Raw genomic sequence first — 20353 nt, forward strand, 5'->3', positions numbered from 1 at the left:
AAGAATCTTTATCATCTGGCCCCTGCCTGCCTCCTGACATTTTTCACAGTACCCTTATTTCTTCAACTATAAGCCCTGGGACTATTTTCTATTCTGCAATTTCAGCTCCTTCCCACCTCAGGGCTTTTGTTTTGGTTGTTCCCCTTACTTAGAAGAGAGGCCTCCTTGGCCCCCTTTTTCCAACCATAGTACCCCCTTCAGCCATGGCCTTATGTCTACACACATTGTTTACTGACCTCTCAGCATGTGATGATGCACTGAAACTGCCTTGTTTATCAGTGTGTTTATTGTCATCCAAGTCACCCATGTGACATGTCTGTCTGATTTTCTACTGAATTCCCAGTACCTGGCTGAATAAATATTTGCCAAATGAAGGAATGACAGGGTACTTAAGCAAAGTCCTCTGAGAAGGAGCTCCTATACTTGAAATTCTCACCTCCACTCAGTCAGCAGTGCCTCCTCTCTCCCTCTTACTGCAGGATGCCACACACAAATACTGTTGTTATCCTGGTCATACTATGTGGTTCTGACTTTCTCAGGCCTAAGATCCTAGTCTTATAGCTAGACTTCTGATCTCTTACCTCCACAAAGCTGCAGAAGAACTCATTTTCCTGACAAAGCAGGCAGGACCCCACCCTACAATGAATAGATCTGTTATTGACAATGACTATAGCCACCATTTCCCCAGAAGACTTTTCCCCTTATCGTGGTTCTTATTTATTTATTTGTTTGTTTTTTGGGGAGTGCCACACTGGGGTTTGAACTCAGGGCCTCATGCTTACTTTTTTCCTTATCAAAGGTGCTCTAGGATACACTTTCTGACATCTCTGTTAAAAATGGCCATTTCAGATCTACAGGGGATTTGGCCTCATCTTACCCTGTTTAGTTGTGAGTTACTTTCTTGGCTTTGTTCCTGATCTTATCTCTTGTGACCGCTTAGAAAGAGTATGCTAGTAGAGAGGTCCCCAAAGCATATTTATGGGATGGATGGAGAGAAAATGCCAACCTCCTTTTCTTTGTGTAACTGTGATTTGTATCTTGGGATTCCTTCGTTCTGTAGCCATAGCTTTGCGGCTTTTCCCACTTTCCACTCATTATTTTAATAATTTATTATAAAACTTTACTTTCCCCAATTTCAAGATTCTGTATGTTGAAAACTAGAATCAGGAAAAAAACAATTTAAATAATTTAATTTAAATTGAGATGGAGGATTTAATTTAAAAGGCATCTTTCTATACTACTTGGTACCTTATGAAGTAGGCGCTCACTTGTTTCCTTGTACAGGAGTGGCGGCTGAATATCCTGCCCAGTGCCGCAGCCTGTGAGGTTACTGACATTCCTGACTCCAGCTGGCAGTTTCCCTTTAAAGCCAAATTATTCCCAAGAGCTTGAGAAATGAGACAGAAAGTTATTTAAAATGAACTGTGGACACTCTCAGAGCTATCTCACACTGTTTTGATAACTAAGTAGATTAGATATTTGAAATTCCCCAGTAAATGTGTTTGTAAGATTTGATTTAAGTCAATGTCACCCAAGCTTAGTCATTCTTATACCATATTTGCAGTTTTTTCCATATTTGTCTGCCACTTGTATTGCTTATTATTTACTAGTTTTCTTCAAATTGACTACTCAATTTGAATAAATATGTAAGGAGGAAACTGTTCTAACTATAAATGCAAAAGCAACATTATTGGGCATAATTGAAAGTAATCATAAAAATAAATATCTAACTATTAAGATAAGATGTCTACCAGGGTACAGTCTAAAATCATATAAATTATACCACCAGTGGTTCATCGGTTACATTTTGTGAGACACAGAAATCTAACTTTTTCTGTGTATGTGGTGCTGGGGATCAAACCCAGAACCTTACAAATGCTGATCATGGACCCTACCACTGAACCACACCTCCAGCCCATAAATTAACCCTTAATGACTAGAAAGAAAAGGAGAGAAAAGACAAGGGAAAGAGGAGGAACTACTGAAGGTCACAGAAATGGTCAGAAAGTTTTATTTAGTCTAAGACTTAGAGGTGGATTTGCGTCTTCAGGTTGACTGGACAGTGTGGTAGAAATGTGTCAGTGACAGATCTGCTTTTTTATTCTTCCCTGGAAGCACATTTGTCATGGGACAAATGTTGGCAGTTATTTCTTTTCCTAGCATAAAATTTTGTAGCCTCCTTGGCCATGGGCGCAGTTAGGCAATGGACACTCCCATCTGTCAATTCCACAGATTGTAGTGGCTGTAAGAGGAGCTATGAGAAGGTGGCCATTTAGGTTGAGCTGGATCCAAGGATGAAAATGATCAGCTGGATCACTGATGTCCTCTTATAGTGAGCAGCTCCTAAGAGCAGGCCAGGCACTAAACTGCATGCAGATGAGGTGGTACTTAGTTACTGAGCTTAAGAAGCCAAAGAGCAACTGGGGAATTATCACTTGTGGTCAGTGCAGGACTTAGGAGCCATTCTAACTAACTCAAGCAAAAAGGGATTTAATACAGGGAATTGAGTGCTTACAGGATTTCTGGGAGAACAGACATCAGGAGAGTACAGTTAGATTCTTGGTTTCAAGGCCACCCCACCACACCTGAGCACTTCTGTATCTCCGCTGTAGTGTTTTGGCCTTGAAACTAAGAGTCTAACTACATCCTCCTTCTCTTTCCAGCAAAAAAAAAAAAAAAGTCCTCTGCCTTGCTCCTGGTTTTCAGACATCATATAGGTACAACTCATTAATAGAACTTGGATTACTCTCAGAATTTCATCTGCAAGGGATGTTTGGGAAATGTGTTAGCCTTGTGGACTCTGAAAAATGTGAGTGGGAGGAGATGGAGGAGAACATAGGAGGAGGCTGAAGTGGATTGTAAGTGCCAATAGATAAAATGGCCACAAGAAGATAAGGCAGAGAACTAACCAGGGTAAGTGTGCAAGTCCCAAATATAGGGTAATAAGCAGTAAGTACCAGCGAGGTCATAGGAAGAACAGTATTGGCTCGATCTGGGTCAACCTTCTTTTTCTCAACCCCTTTCTAGGTGAGGTATGTTGCACTGCAAACATTTTATTTAAGGTAGTTAGTTCTTTCTCTGAATTTTATTTCTCTTTATTTTAGCCTCAGAAAGCCTAAGTAATCCACCTAAGGTCACATTGATTCTTAGGCAACTGAGCAATGAAGCTAAACTAAGGTTAATCTGATCCTAAAGCCAATATGCCCAGCCTATAAATCACACTGCCTTTCCATGGTGAGAAATGAGGGTGGAGGTAAGGCAAAACCAGGTTATAATGAGCTCTGAATGAGCTATGGATTCTGTATCACCTCAAATAAGACAAAGGATCACTGGAGGTTTGAGAGCAGAAGAATGACATGATGGAGGTGTGTAGATGGATCTAGGAGGAAGAAGTGGGTTTGGTTGGCAATAGAAAAGGCCTGAGGTAGACAGCAGCCAAGAAATAGGAGCAGTAGATGAGCTTTTTGTGCATTCAGGTTTTTCCCCTCCTTCTTCAATGGTTTTTCAAAGAGCATGAACTCTTGCCCTAACAGTGCCTGAATCTCAGGAGGTGTTAGGTTTTCCGTTTGGCTGGTGACCCAGGTTCCTTCTGAAAAGCATTTTTCTTCCCTCACTAATAGTTTTGATCTTCAACTATGACCAAAGACTACTTTCAAACCACCATTCACTCTCCCTTTTTCTTTTCTATAAGATTTTTAATGCCTTGGCAGTGACATAGTGATTCAATTTATCTTTCTATCTGATCTATTCTGGTTATGGTACTGAGTGGGAATGGACCAGGCCCTGTGGAAACAGACAATGACCTGTGGTGCTCCTGATGCAAAGAAGACTATTTTAAGCCCATAAATGGAATTTTAATTTAGAAATACCTGTTTCAAATCCCTCCCTATCACTTTGTGGAGGGGGGAAGCTTGTTTAGCGTCCTTGAGTGTGGGTCTCCATCCTCTACAGTTGAGTGAACAGCGACCCTCATCAGGTAGTCATAAGAACTAAATGAAGTCAGGAGTACATGAGTGCAAAACTTTCATCATGGTCGACTTGCATATGGTAAAAGTTCCTGGAAATATTTGTCACTTTCCATTTTCAGCTGTTTGGGGATTGTGGGAGGTGATTCTGGCTAGCTGAAGTTGATTAGTGTGTGAGGCTTTCCTGTCCTGGTGGTCCTGGTCTCATCTCATCCCTCTTGGCCCTGGCAAAGTTCTCATGATAGACAAACATATTTCCTCCCACCCTGGAAAAGCATCACTGAACCAATTTGGGTCATGCTTGCACCACAGTGAATAAAATTCCACACAAAACACCAGCTGATGGTTCATTGAGCAGATTCAGTGAACCTGCTAACTCAACCCAATTAAAATGTAGTTCTTCTTTTTTGTAATAGACCCAAGTGAACTCCCTTCTCAACCAGAGCAATGCTCGAATGTGAACTCCTTGACTGCTCTGATGCCTCTGCTAATGCAGAGCTTGAGGCCTTTGCAAGTCTTCAAGCATCTGGCCTGCTTTATCCAGATGACATTTGGAATTTTAATCTTCTACTTATGGGTTTTCATAAATCTGGTTTGAAATCGTCACTACCAATCTCCTCTGCCTGGGAAAATGGCTTTAAAAAGATGTGGGGAGGGAGAGATTGGGCCTGAGTGTGGATGAGTAGAAAGGACACTCAGGTTTTTGGAAGGGAGCTGCCAATAGAGAGGAGTCCTCATATTTCTCACTGTGGATGAAACAACAGGTTAGTTTTACTCTACGCTGGAAGCCCAAGATGGGGTTGGGGGTGCTGAGAACTAACACTGTACTGAACACTATGCTGAGTGCTTTACATAGGTTATCTCACAGCTCCCTTCCCTTGATACCCGTTTTCCAGATAGAGAAAAGCTGAGGTTTCCATATGTTAAGTAACTTGCCTAAAGCTACAAAGTGGATGGTGGAGGGGAATTTTAAATGTAGATTTAACTGACTTCAAACCCACTGTTTTCTCAGTATGCTTGACTCCATTCTGTTTATCTATCAATTTGTGAAAGCAAAATCCCCAAATCCATAGCTCTAAAATTCTGGGAATACCCAACTTGGGTTCTTTTAACCCCTTCAGTACTCATCTCCTCACTCCACTCAGGGAGAGCCAGAGGGAGCTGAAGGCAGTGCATGCTGGGTCCTGCAGAACCTTGCTAAGGTCTCAGCAGCAGGAACTTCATCCTGAGGGTTTAGCAGGGATGGCATGAGACCATGTTATCACCTATCAGCCCTGTCGCAGGTGTGCCAGTCACGCTCCTTTTCTTGTGGATTGTAAACATTCTTATGCCTGTGTGAAATCTCAGGGGCCTTAATTGAGTCACCTAAAGGACTCCAGGGATCCTTGGCTTCATGTGGTAAACTACCATATAGATCATGTTTATGGGATGTAAAAAAGATAAGGAAGAGGACATTCCAGAGTATTAACTGGGTTAGTTCTGAAAATGCACAGAGAATTAAGGCCATGTTGCCAAAACCCTGTTAAGAAGCAACAACCCCAAGTGAGCAGAGTAAAATACCTAGTGGGTCTTCATGGGGATAAGCAACAGGTGATTTGGGATCAGTTGGTCTGTGTAATGAATCTTCTGTCTCTCAAGATGTAAACTTTGGTGCTGGGCTGCAGCTGGCTAGAACACCTGCCCTACTGGCATGGAGGAGAGGAGAGGCTGGGGATCCCCCTTGAGCTTCAGAAAGTATGTTGCCTGCCTCTGCTAGGTATGCTTTTCCTGCAGAGCATCTGCAAACTGTGAAGGGAGTAGAGTCCCAGATGCAGTAGTGATAGCTAGATCCTGCGGGTGGGTGCCTTCTGAACTCCTTTCCTTCCTTTCGTTGTCTCCTGCTTTCCTTATTCCACATATATTGGTGGGGACACAAGAGGCCTGAGAGACTCTACTTTGTGAAGGCTCAGTACCAGTCAGCAGTAGGAGTTGGCTGGAACTCACTCCTTTGCACAAGAGTAACTTGATGGAGACATTGTTTTCACTGCTCTGGGTTTCAGCCAGGGCCTCAAACTTGACCTGAAGAATGCATCTTGCAATTTCCTGGCACCCCTCATCTTTTGCAAATGGACATAATGTTTGATTAATGCAACTGTGACATTAGTGGCAGTTTCACAGTGCTCATCACACCTACCCATCCCCACCAATCACCCATACTGTACTTGGGTCCACCACTAGCAAGACTGCAGTTCCTCCTGTAGAATGCAGTTCTGCACAGGGGAGGGAGCAGGGCCCCACCTCTGACCATTGTGAGATTTGTGGGGTCTTTTGGATGTTTGAACCACAGCCTCACTAAAGGAAAGAAAGGAAGGACCCCAGCTGGCTTCCAGGAGCTCAGGTAAGGTTGCCCCTCCTAGGCATATCTAAAAGCTTCATAGAACTTCTCAGGGTTTGAGAAGTAAGAAAAACTCCCATTTTCTCTAACCTATCAAGTGTGAATTACTTTTTCCATTTCTAGGTATCCCCCTTGGACCTGCTCTTGGCTCTGAAAATCCAGACCCTGAACTGATCTTAAAGTAAATTATCCTTAGATGTCAGCTTAGTGTGACTCTAGCTTGATAGCTTGGCTATCTTTTGTTTTTCTAAAGAAAGAGAGAAAAGAAAGGAGAATGGATGTGCACGTGTGTCTGCATGGGGGTGTATGTGCATGTCTTTTGGAACCTCTTTGTGCTCTTACTGTGCCATGATTGCAGTGCCAGGATGATTGGAACAAAGCTGGGCTCTCCAAACACCTGGGATCCCAGTCTAGTCTCTAGCCTTGGGTAATTTATTTAAACTCTCAGCTTCAGAAAATTTCCCCATGAGAAATAAAGTATGAGGCCAAATGAACACCAGGGTCTTAACTCAGGACCCAAATGTATTTCTTAATTAGTATCTGATAAGTTTCCTTAGGGGGTTATTAGGACTGAAAATTTCAGAAGCACAGAAAATAGCTCTGTCTTTACAGGGAGGTTTTGTTTTTTAACCCCTGAAGTAACCTTATAGTTTATTTTTCTGTCTGATTGCAATCTCCAAGTTGCTGGCAGTTGCCTTTGAAATGAATTAGCTTTGATCAGGGACATGGCAGCCAGACAGGTCATTTTTACTGTCTATGACGTAGTCCAACCAGTTTGGCAACAGTAGGGCCACATCTCATGGTGGGGAGTAGAGAGTGGTAGACACCAAGTCAGCCTGTGATAATGCAGTCAGTCTCCTGACTGTGGCCAGCACATTGGCCCCTCTCCTCCCAGTGGCTATAAAGCAGCTTTCTTTGCTGACATGAGAATGTGCCTGGTGCTGTCACCTTTGGGTACCTTTGCCTTTGCTGTGTCCTCTCCAGGCCAGCATTCCTCCAGACTGCTAAATGGTAAGAACTTTGTCTTCACTGTCTCCCACTTTGCTTTCCTGGTCCTGCTCTAAGGCTCACCTCTCCCCAGGCAATGTACCCTGTGGTAGTTCAGGATCTTTGTCTTCTCATATGAGTGAGGCAAGTTTGGGCTCCATCAGTGAAAATATGGGTCAAACACATGGATCTTGGTAGCCCTATGTGCAATGACCACATTGGAACCACTTTGGGAAGATGTGGCTGAACTGAAATATGCCCATGTGGATATTCCAGGTGTGGTGTGGTGAAATGAAGGGCAATCTCTGGAGTGAGTCTGCCCAAGTTCAAATCCTAGGACCATCACTTACTAGCTCAGTGATCTTGGGCAATTTATATTACCTGTATGCTTCAAGTTCTTCAAAATGTGAAATGAACAGCCTAATAGTTTCAAACTATGTACTTCAAGTAGAAGTGCATATAAAGAATCTGGTATGGTATATGCTGCATAGTATGTGGTTAATAAGAGCTGAAGTCATTGTTTTTATGCTAATAATTATCATTGTTATCCCTGTCCAGCATCACTCTGTGTTTGGAGGAGAACAGCCAGAGTGGTAAGAGAACCAAGGCCATGTATCTAATGAAGGGTATTTATAAGAATTTGAAATATTTTTATAATACAAAAAACTCATGGAAGAGGCATTATGCCACCTTGTAGCTCTGAATGCTGGAAAGATGAATTTCTGGGGTGGGGTTCTCCTCACTAAACTAGGACCAAAGTTCAATTCAGCAGGAGAAAGCTTTTAAAGAGGAATGTCAAATGGCTTTCATAGGGACTAGGAAGGTTCTTCATGCTTGGGAGTTTAAGGAAACTTGGCATGGGCTCATACAGCAAGAAGTGGAATTGGGCCTGAGAGCTTGGGAGTCCTTTTCTATCCTCAGTGCTTTCTGATTCTGGGTTTAAGAAGGCTCTCTGCTATTTGTTTTGTAGGAAAGATCACCTGGCAGAAGGTGCCATGCTTCCATAGAGACTTCAAGTGATTGGGAGGCTCCTCTGATCACCTGTGGTCTGTGGACTGACCTGTTGTTGCTGCATCTTTTTTTTTTTTTTTGATGGTACTGAGATTGAACTCTGGGCCTTGCACTTATTAGGTAGGCCCTTTTTTGCCTTAGTTATTTTTTAGGTAGGGTTTCACATTTTTTCCCAGGGCCTGGGACCGTGATACTCCTACCTCCAGCCTCCCACCTAGTGAGATATATAGGCACCCACATGCCCAACTTATTGACTGAGATGGAGTCTTGCTAACTCTACCCCGCGCACACACTGGGCCTCAAACAGCGATCCTTTTGAGTAACTGAGATTAGAGACATGAACCTCCATGTCTAGACCTTGTTGCATCTTTTAAAGAAGACAGTGTCCATGCTCTTAATTTTGGCTTGGATGAATGATTAATTCGAGGCTACTTAATGAAACAATTAGGCACTATTGTGCCTGTGTTGGTTAGGTGCGGGACACCAATGTTTATTTGTCTTGGGGAATGGTTTTTGGGGAGCAGAAAGAGTCCATAGGGACAGGCAATTTGCAAAGTCTTTGTTGTATCGCACAGATCAGGCTTCTAGGAAAAGCTTCAGTGTACAAATATAGAATGTTTTACTAAGAATGCCTTACTAGAATGTTTCCTAATAAGCCATTAACCCTAACCAGAGCACACAGACAGATGGGAATAGTGGCTTCCTCTCTGTTATAAACAGATCTTTTGATCACAGAAAAAGGACTTCTGTCCATTCTTTTCCAAGTTTGCTGTGACCTTGTGCAAAGACAGTTATGTGTTCTATGCTGGGATTTATTTCCCAGCAATACAGATGTTTTGTTCTTGACAAGATTTCATTAAAGTTCAACCAGTGATTTACTGTAGCAGGAGATTGCCGAGGTTAATATTTCTGCATGCATTTCCTTCTGTTCATTCTTGGCCTCACAATATTTACAGGTGGGCATACTGTGCTGGTGCCATATATCAAAACTATGCCATGGCATTGCCAGTGCATGTGTTTAACTCAGAGTTTCTGATGTGTGTCAGTTTTGCCTTGGGAGAAAAAGTGAGTGACCACTTCCTCTGGTGACTGTCAGCTTGCCTTTTAATGGCCCTTTTAGCAGAGAACACCCATCACACTGCAGAGACTGCCCTGGCTACTCAGTCTAAGACAAGGACAGAGGACAAGAGAGCCTCTGGTAGCATGAGTGTGATATCCTCTGGGTTATCTGTGGCAGTGATGGGAGCAAAGCTCAATGATGTGAGTGTGAATCTTGGGTGCGGTTTAGGAAAGTTACTTACCCCTCCAGAGTATCATTGTACTCACTATAAAATGGGGCAGTGGTCCCTGCCTCATTGGGTATTGTAGGGCTTCATTGAGGCACTGAACATAGTAAACTGAGATATAGCAGAATAACCTGGCATAGGGAATTGTCAGATGAACACTTGGGCCACTCCCCCAGTGGCAGAGGATAACATACAGGCTGAGGAAGTCCTTCATTCTCCTTCCTGCTTTCTCAGTGGAAAAAACCCTGTGTACAACAGAACCAGTTCTACCTGCAGATATGAAAGAGCAAGTGAAAAATAATAGCAACCTGACTTTTTTGGCACATGTTTCCACTGCCTCACCCCAGCCATGGCTTATGGAATTGGGAAATGGTCAAACAAACATAGGCCTTGTCTAAGAATGTTTGGCAAGGATAAAGGAACACTGGGGGAGGGGTTGGTGCTAGGATTAAGCGTAAGGCATGAGTGAGAAGGTGTAATGTCATCCATAGCCAGTTTGCTTAATGACTTTTACTGTTGACTTTCTGAATTCAAGTGTGTTCAGTGGGTCAGTGTGGGAAGAGTCAGGCCTCAAGCAGTTAGGCATGTGTGGTGCACCTGTGTGGTGCACCTGTGTGTGTGCCTGTGTGCTTGCATGTTTCCTTTATACCTTTGTTGATGTGAAGGGTCATCTGGTTGAAAGTAATATGTTCATACTAGTTTTATAAGACTTCACTGAAGAATATGGAAAAATTATTCATTTTAATTATGGCTTCATCAAACATATATCTAGTTATTTTAGGAGCTTTTTAATTGGTACTCTGTAAGCCATCCCTCTCATACACTATGGTTCAGTGTCAATTGTGGTTCACAGCCTTGAGTCTTGCAAGATGTCCAAGTGCTTGGTGAATCGTCAACAAAACACAGTCTTGTTTCATGCATCTGAAATACTGGGTGATTTCATTCCAGTCCTGAGAAGGTCAGTTATCATTGGTCCAATCTGTGGATAGTGTTGTGAAAGGAACTCTCTATTAATCAGAATATTGTGATAACTAGGACAGTCCATTTACTGGCAGTGTTGGATGATAAATGACAAAGTAGATAATGTGTTCTCTGGCTGGTTTCTTTGTAATCCATCAAATCCATCCATTCTTCATTTTGGCCATCCACCCACCCATCCATCCATCCATCCATCTATCTGATAAACACTTATTGGCATTTTAGTTGATACTAAATTTAGAGGTAATATGGAAATAATGATTATGGATCCTTAACAGATAAAATCGGAGACAAGCTACATAAGTAACTAGATGAAGAATGAAAGAGAATTTTTTTGGAGGGCTAAGTAGCATTTGAACCCAGGAATGAGAGACCTACAGATTCCTAGTTTGTGATGTCTCCATCCATCCACAGAAGTAAAGACCCATAGACTGAGAAGAAGTGGGCGTCTATGACAGATCACAGGTAGTTGCATTGGGATGATGTGAAGGGGAGGAGCAAGAGGTCAGGGGCACCTGCTTACCTTGCCATTCTCGAAATACAAGTCAAAGAATTTGGATTTAATTGTGCAGGTGCTAGGAAATGCTTTCATGGCTGGGGTGGTCAAAGAGAGACTCTCTGGCCTTCACTTGAACCTGAGTGCATACTGACAGATTCTGACAGGTCTTCCACTATTTAGAATTCGGTGTTAGCCAAGAGCTGAGACAGTCTCAATAACTGTAACTCCACCCACATTTCTTCCTTCTGTGACTTCTTTTTTCTCAAACCTTTCCCTACTTTTCACTTTTCTCACTTTTATGAATAGTTTTTCCACTGTCTCCCATGAAATTCCCATAAAACTTACTTTCCAGCCTCACCTCTTAGTCCTCTAGGAATATGGGAGTTTGGAGATGGGGTTCAGCCGCCATGGCCTCTTCTATCTTTGGAATCTGTCCCTTGGCTATAAATAAGGCTGTTGCCTAGTGCCAGCATTGATGGTATTTGCAGCTGTCCTCTGGGAGATGGACTCAGACGAATAACCCATTTTCAAGAGGACATGGCCATTAGGTGACAGCTATTTATGGTTCCTATTGACTAGGGCCAAACCTGAACTGTCACTGACATTAAAATTTCATGTGTTGTGAGCTGCCTTTTCTTATCAGTCTGTCTCTTTCCATTTATTTGAATTATCTAGCCATGTTTATCTAGGTTCTTCAAAGAGAAGAGCCACTAAATCTTAAGGAGCTGCTGTTGGTTATTGCTGAGATTTTACTTAGTGGACATCTTGTCCCCCCACATCTCTCTGAACCAGGACGTGCCCATCTCCAAGTCACAGAGGAAAACACTGACGTTCAAAAAGTTAAACTGCTTGGCCAGAATCACCAGGTTAGGTCAAAAGTGACAGAGCCAGAATTCAGACCGACTTCTGTATGGAATAAAAGCTTGGATAATTTCCATGAAGCCATGCATGTCTGATTTCTGGACCTGGAATGTCACTACAGAGGTTTTTATTTATTTATTTTGTCCCCTGACAGTTCAGTCACTTGAAGTTAAGTAGTCAATTGAACTTACAATTTTCAAAGCTCATTCATGCTGAATTTGTGTTAGTCAAGGTTCCATCTTTGTAGAGTTTTTTTTCCCCCATGTTCTTATATGAAAACAAATAAAATGTCAGGCAAGATGGCAAGATTCCTTTCGGCTTTATACTCAAATGCATTTTATAGATGGTTGAATTCTCCAGTTAACTCCTCATTGGAAACTATTCCTTTCCTGACTTCGCTTTCTCCATCAAAGGGATATTACATTATAAGTGCTAACTGTTTCTCAGTGGCCTTGACGGTAAAGTTCCCTGTAGGAAATTGTTGTACATCAGTCACTTCCAGTGTCATCAGAGCCCTTTCATCTCAAGTACCTGTGCTTCTTCAACTTAAAATGTGCAACATGATCAGGCCTGGGGCCAGGGAGACAGAACCTCTTCTCTCCCATTCACCATGCTTCTTACAAGGAGGAAGGGGCGATGATTGAGAAACTGCTCTTTTGAGAGCAGGACTTGGTCAAATAAATGTCTGCCTTGTTTGTTTTTAACTATTGTACCTTGGGCACATCACATCTCTGAATCTCGGTTCTCTTATTTTAAAGGAGAGATTTATTTTAGTATTATCGTATTGCTTTTGAATGCTACTATATGCTGATACTTTGATAGATTAAGAAGAGCAATGCTGAGATCCTCTTTGTGGGGTACACTTAAACCACACTGCCTCACTCACCCTATAATATAGATTTTCTAAATATTATGAACTTGGGTGCCATTGAAATACTCCTTTTTTCTCCTTTCAGAGATAATTATCCATATATCGTTTTGCAGAATGTTCTTTGATAGCCTATCCTGCCTAGACATCAAGCTCCTCTAGAGAGCTTTGGGGAAAAAGGAAAGGCCATTATCTGAGTCATCTAAACCTACTGACTCACACTTGTGCAGTTTGGGCATTGTGTTAATTAAAGGCTCCCCTGGGTACTCTGATATACACCTAGAATAAAGATTAACCATATAACCAGCATATTGGGCAAATGGGATGTGTAGATTACAGACATACATGACAAAGTCCATGGTGTTTTCCTACTGTGGGATAAAGGCAGCTGATGACTTTTCTGCACATTCATAGAAATTTCCATGGTCACCAAAACTTGCAGATAGTCCCAAATAAGAAAGTAGAATATTCTTCCCACAGTAGGAATCAAAGCTCCAAACATGAATTCCAGTCAGGACCCAGAGGTAGGGCGGCCCCAATGGGTCCTCTCCTTCTACTCCCAGGGGCCCATTCAAAGGAGAAAGATGCTTATGTGGATGGTGCTTTCTTGAGCTGGGTTTCTCCTCTACTGAAAATCAGGTCTTTCTTTTGTGGGTTACTATGAGGACCCCTTCATAAGATCCAAGATATACCCCAGAGTGTGCTCTCTCCCAAGAGACAGTTCTTTTGACCCATGGTGGGAGCTGTAGGGCAATCTCAAACAGTAATAGTGCCCTGGCACCACCCCTGAAGCTGTCGGCCTTGCCACTCTCTCTCCCTCCAGGTTCTCAGAACAGAAGTCACCCTTCAGAGCACAATATCCCTAACTGCAGGGACATTGATCTTAGGTTCCCCAGGGATCTTGCTGAAGTCCCCATCTTCCCTCTAGTTCCAGTGGGTGTGTAGAGTATGGGAGGGTAACAAAATGTTTTCCAATGATTAAAAAGCAAACAAATAAAAATCCTCTCTCTCCACACTTCCACCTCTTTTTTTTTCTTTTATTATTTATATGTGCATACAAGGCTTGGGTCATTTCTCCCCCCTGCCCCTACCCCCTCCCTTACCACCCACTCTGCCCCCTCCCTCTCCCCCCCACCCCCTTAATACCCAGCAGAAACTATTTTGCCCTTATTTCTAATTTTGTTGTAGAGATCCACCTCTTTTTATATTTGTCCATCATCTGATAGGGCATAAAAAAACGTTGAAACTATCTCTCTGTTGTTCTGCATTGTGCACATTGGTCCCACACTTACTTTAGTAACTTATATTGGTGGTATTGATCCCTCCAGTTTAAGCCGAGACTTAGAAGAAGCATCCACTTGGACATACTGAATTACCTATGTAGTGGCTGATGGCTGTCAGGTCAGATGAGCATGGTGTTTGCATGGAAACCTAGCTATGATTCTTTCAGCAAATGTTTTAGCTTGTCTGTACTTCAAATTCCATGTGGGACTAGTCATGAAAGCTCACTAAGCTGAAGAGGAGTAAATGTGACAAATATGTACAAAGGACTCAGCATATAGAAAGTGTTCAGTGGTATCCATTATCCAATTCAGTTCAGCTAAAGCTAGTCCTTCTTAAAACTTCATCCATGGACAGCCAGCTAGAGAGGGGCTGCATCACCACTCTGTGGGGACTCACACTTCTGGCTGAGCCAGCTCCTTGTCTAGGAGCCACCAAGGGAAAGGTCCCATTGAGAACAGAGCACAAATGGAGGGTCATAAGAGCTAACTGAATTAAGCAAGTTATCAGGCAGTAGAAAATGCAGTTAAGTTTGCATCCATGAACCAGATGGCCCACACAGGGTGATTAAATTAGTTTTATTATGTTTGGAGAAATTAATTTGTCACTTTATTATTTTTTCTTTTGTTTACAAAAAATGTGACTTTGTTATCTCTAGCAGAAGTGATTTGTAGATAGAGTTTATCCTTTAATGGAAAACAAGGATAAGGCAGCACCATAAAAAACAATTGCTTTCTAACTGTCTGTTAAGGGTCAGTACAATTATGTAGAATGTGGCCCAGAGAACAGAAATACTGCCACCTATTGCTGGTAAAAGCTGGCTTATATTTCCTGTCATATGAAGGATATATATTTTTACCTTAAAAAAATCTTCTGATCATGAGCCATTAAGTTTTTAATTCATTTTGGGCATATTTTTATGCCCCAGAAGTTTCTTAGGATCTGGTGTTTGCTAGTTTGCATTATTAATTACAATGTCTTACATCAAGTTATGGTCTGGTAAACTTAAGAGAACTTCAGGCATTTTGATCCTTCTTTCAAAGGTGTGGAAGAACTAAGTGCAGAATCTTTAAGAACAAATGGGATGGTTTGAGTTAAGGCTTAGGGTTCTTAACTGGGTGATTCCCAATACTTATTCTTTGGGCACAAATAGTTCTTTCATAGCCCTGTTGAATGGATCAAAGCAAAACCTGGCATTTTGAATGGCTTCTTTTTTGTTAAGTCCTTTTATCTTACTTAACAGTTACTAATGAGAATTCTGGGAAATTTACCCATGCAGGAAGTTGCTTGTGTATAACAACTGGCGTATAAACTTTACACACATATATTCACGTACGTGTGTGTTTGTGTATATACACACATCTAAGGTTCTGAAATTTTATGATCTCAAATCACAGGTTAGCATTCTGTCCCTGGAATGGCTACATCACCTCTTATCCACAGGGATAAAGAACTGGGTTTTCAAACATGACTACACACCACAGTCAGCTGTGGAGATTTGCATTTGTTCTTTTTTTAAAAAATAAACTTTTAATTTAAGAATAGAATTTGCTTTGCAGAAAAGTTGTGAAAATGTCACAGAAAACAGAAAGTTGCCATGTACACCATAACATAATTAGTGTCTGCATTGGCCATCACTAATGAACGAATATTGAAAAATTTTCAACTTTATTCACATTTCCTTGGTTTTTATCTAATGTCCTTTACCTGGTCCTGGATTTTACCTGGAATACTGCATTAGATTTAATTGAGTCTTTTTAGGGTTTTTTGGGCTTCACAGCTTCTCAGACTTCCCTTATTTTTGATGTCCTTGATAGTTTTCAGGAGTATTACTCAGGTATTTTATAGAATGCTGTCCCCTCCCTTCATTGCCCCCCAGCTGAGATGTGATGGATGCCTTTCTCATAACTAGACTGGAGCGGTGGGTTTTGGAGAGGAAGACTCCAGAGGTAAAGTACCATTTCCTTCACATCACACGAGGGGGAAGTTGTGAGCCGTCAACATGACCTGATGTTTGTGTTGACCTTGATCAACTGGCTGAGGTAGTGTTTGTCAGGTTTCTCCACTGTGAAATTACTCTTTCCCTCCTTTCTGTGATGTGCTCTGTGCAGCCCACATTTAATTTTGAGAGCAGAGAATCTACGTACGTTGATGTGTGATTCTTTTTGCATGAGAGATTTTTTTTTCACTGAAATTTTTTTATTTATTAATATGTACATACACTGTTTAGGGTATTTCTCCTCCCCACCCCCCCTTGCTTCCAGGCAGAACCTGCTGTCCTTTATTTTTTCAGTCATTTCTTTATATCATTATGAACCCATGGATACTTGTTTCATACTTGGAATTATACTCTAACACAACTTTTTTTGTTACTCAAGTTGTGTTGAGCTTGATCAGCTTTGACCTTTTGTAGCACTTTCAGTTGCTTTCTGTGTCCCTTTGACATACCCCATCATTGTGTTTGGACATGGGCATAGGTCGTTATTTTTAGCACTATGTTATGATCCAAGCTTATCTTGAAAATTTCTTGCTGTAACCCAAAATTCAGCTATTTCTACAAGGAGCCCTGGTTCCTTTTATTGAAGAATGGTATTAAAAACTAATATGTTTGTTGCTACTGGGATGTGATTGGTTTTAGACCCTTTTAGCTGACAGAACAAGGAAGTATATGTGTTACACTAACCTATGTATAAACACATATCTATAAATATTGTATCTAGATTAAATAAACATTAGCTTATATTGATAACTATATAGATCAAATGTAGTTTATACTGATAAACTATGGTTTAGTTTATTAACTAGAATTAGTTTTTAATTTCTATAGAGCCTCCAACTGTACTCCATTACTGCATGGATCTTTCTAGCTTCCATCTTGGTTTATTGGTAACCTCCCACTCAAACAGTGATAGCCTCCTGTGAGGCTTATTAAATACACTCTCAGGCCTATGCCCTGAGGTTGATGTAGGTGTCCATCTGTAAGGCTTCGGAATCTGAATTTTAACAAGCCTTGGATACGTCACATTCACCCATCATAGGCTCTTATAATGTCATATACTTTGCCTTTGTAACATTTTTCACAATTACCCTTTGACATTTTTTTTTTAATGTGGTGCAGATCAAACCCATGGCCCCAAGTATGTAAGGCAAGTGCTTGACCATTGAATTATACTCCTCCAACCCCTTTGACATCCTTTTGTAATATTTTTGATATCCTTGTTTGATTAATACTGTCACTCCCTCAAGACAAGAAGCTCAGTATCATTCTGTCCCCAGTAAGGGTGCATAGTAGGTACCTAATGAATATTTGTTGACTATTGAATGGGTGGAATTGCATACAGCAATGAGGAGGAGAAAAAATATATGAGATTTACTGAATCCTTCCTACATGATAAATGCCTTTCTAATTGCTTGCAATAGTGTCATCCAGTTTAGCACTTTGAATTAGGTCTGGCTAGCACCAGAAACCACGCCCATTCTGATTTGAGGTTCCTGACACTTGAAGGAAGCCCCTTGTTTGCTGCTTTTTGTGTCACTGGAACTCCCACTGGCTGGGATCAAGCTGTGTGGGTGGCCCAGGAGGAGGCCAGGGGGCAGAAATGGCAGCACCCACTTAGAGTCTCACCCAGGCTCCATTAGGAAATTGACTCCAATTTGGTTTGGGGAGAAGGAGTTGTTTTTTCCTGCTCCTTCATGATCACAATGAAGGTGACATTGATTTACAAGTCAGTGGGTTGGAGCAGGGACAGGAGGCTTCTATGGGTGGAAAAGATCAATTAAATGATTATCCCAGCTGCCACACACTAATGCCTTTCTTACTGAGTTTCAGAATCAGGAAGCAGAAGGCTACCACATTTAGCCTTTTACAGGAAATCTAATTGCCAACTTTGTGATGCCAACTTTTATTAGATTGGGAAGAGTCCATCTTAGTGGCTGACAGTTTCTGGCACTACAGAAAGCTTTTTACTGGCCACCTGGAATTCTAAATGAGCTCTTTCTCTTCCTTTTTGGGTACTTTTGTTAAAGTTTTATGAAAATAACATTTTCATGATTTTATCTTTTGGTTATTTTTATCGAGTTCTGGAGGGCTAGAACTTAAATTTAAAAAAGAAGAATTCTACAGACAGTGAAAACAATTTATTGATTCCCTACTATATGCTAGACCTCGGGTTAGTGGTCAGGGATTATAGTGATGACCATAACGGACTAATGTTGTCTGTAGAATCCTCCATCTAAAATGCTCTTCCTATAGCTTAGGAGTTCCCACACTGTAGTACGTCTGAGAATCACTTGTTCTGGGTCCCTCTCTAGAATTTCTGATTCAGTAGGTCTGGGGTGGGCCTGAGAATCTGCATTTCTTTTTTTTTTTTTTCTTTTATTCTTATGTGCATACAATGTTTGGCCATTTCTCCCCCCTTCCCCCCACCCCCACCCCCACCCCACCCCACCCCCGCTCCTCCCTTACCCGCCCAAGAATTCTAATTCTGCATTTCTAACAAGATCCTAGGTGGTACAGATGCTGCTGGTACAGGAGGACCACTGCCCAGAGTTTTCATGGTTGTCCCTTTATCATTCGAATCTCTAATCAAATGTTGCTTCCTTAGAAAGGCTGTGCTTGATTTCCCTACCATATTCTTTCTCAACTTGTCACCATTCACTCTCTATTTCATTTTCTTCATAGCATTTATTCTTTGATACTCACTTGCCTGTTTGTTGCCATCATCATCATTAGAATAAAGCCTCATGAAAGCATTTCTTATTCACTGTCAATCCCCCAATAAAAGAGTATCTGCTACAGAGGACATCCTCAATAAATACCTGAATGATGAAATAATTACAAGGGTCCCGAGTCTTATGACTCTCATGGCATAGGATGCCGTGGTAGAGTAACAGGAGACCTAAGGTGGTGCAAAGACATTGCACTGCATCCTACTTGGAGCAGTTTTTAGACATGGCCTCAATGCCAGTCTTAAATCAGCACACCAGCATTTCGTCTGCAAAGTTGTGTGATTTCTTTGGCGATCACAGGAGGCAGCTCAGGATTTGTTTAATTTTTTTCATAGCCTTTCCATGGTTCTGTCCACATTGAAAAAAGGCTACTTGGAGCAGAATAGCATTCTGTTCATGTAGGCAATTCTTACACAAACTGAGTGAGTAAACTATCAGGCCCCTATCTCCCAATTTGTTGGGATGTGAGGCCTGAAAAAGGCTGTTTCTAAAGACTTTGCTCCTGGTTTCTGCACTTGTCTGGAATCCTGTACCCATGCTGATACCTGATAGCTTTTTCAAAATCCCTGCAAAATTGAGTGAAGGTACATACTCTTTTCCTGTGCAGGAGTCACATCTTGGCTGATATCTGAAGATTCTTCCCCCTTGCTGACCTTGGAGAGAAACAGAAGGGCAGGCATTGAGCTTTTGATAGAGTTAGGCAAAAGATGAGACAGGTGGAGGCACCATGTGATTGGCAGTGGGTGAGGGGAAGAACATAGGCTTTTGCTTTTGCCTTTTCTCTCTCCTCGGCAGCCCCTGCCCTGTGAGTGTGAAGTTTGCATAACCTAGAGCTTCCTTGCCAGCTTCTGCCAAGCCTGAACCTCGGGTGGGGAGCTGCTCCCCAGGTTTGCTTGCCGGGGGCAGCCAAAGAAACCATGATTTATTTCCCCTGAGTGTGTTATGAAAATGTAAGCACAGAGAGCTGGATTATTTGGGAGGGTGAAGAGAATCTGGTGGGGGCGATGGAGACACAGGAATCGCAGCAGTCTGGGGCCAGGGCAGGGGGCCAGAGGGCCGCCCTGTGTGTTGGGGTAACATAAGCTGCTGCTATTCAGGAGGTGGCCTGTGTAAGAAAATCTGACCACAGCGGGTGCATGACTTCAGCTAAAATTAACCTTCGAGGCTTCACACGCCTCCACAGTGCTTTGAACTAGACACCCCCAGAGAGGGCACAGGGCCACTGACTGCTGAGGACCACGCTGCCGCCTGCCCACCATGCGTATAAGCATCAACGTATGGGTTCCCACGCGGGGTCAGGTCGGGATTCCTGCGACCATTACAAAGTGGTAAGCAACTGCAAGGGACGTTGGCAGGGTCTCTAGAGAACTGGTGAAGTTTGTTTAAATTGGGCTTGTGTTTAGAGACAGTTCCAATTTATTTTCTATGCTGGGTGGAAGCATGAACCCTCCAAGCCAGTCTTTCATCTGTGGAGCTCTTTGCTGAGCTAATTGCTACCTCTCTTTTGCTTTTTTG

The 20353-nt window shown here is 42.1% G+C and overlaps 1 protein-coding gene across 9 annotated transcripts in view; it reads left to right on the forward strand.

Annotated features, from left to right (window-relative positions):
- Nucleotides 1–20353, forward strand: part of Nav2 (neuron navigator 2) — a 686981-nt gene that overhangs the window by 400724 nt on the left and 265904 nt on the right. Inside the window, exon 1 of one of the 9 annotated variants that reach the window (XM_020171283.2) lies at nt 19096–20166. The exons of 7 other annotated variants lie outside the window; for them this stretch is intronic. In XM_020171283.2, coding sequence (XP_020026872.2) covers nt 20096–20166 — 71 coding nt within the window. In that variant the 5' untranslated portion in view covers nt 19096–20095. Of the gene's footprint in view, nt 1–19095; nt 20167–20353 lie in introns of those variants that run through there. One more of the 9 variants, XM_020171290.2, reaches the window with a different exon arrangement.

Source organism: Castor canadensis, chromosome 1, assembly GCF_047511655.1.
Source record: "Castor canadensis chromosome 1, mCasCan1.hap1v2, whole genome shotgun sequence".
Lineage (NCBI taxonomy): Eukaryota > Metazoa > Chordata > Mammalia > Rodentia > Castoridae > Castor > Castor canadensis.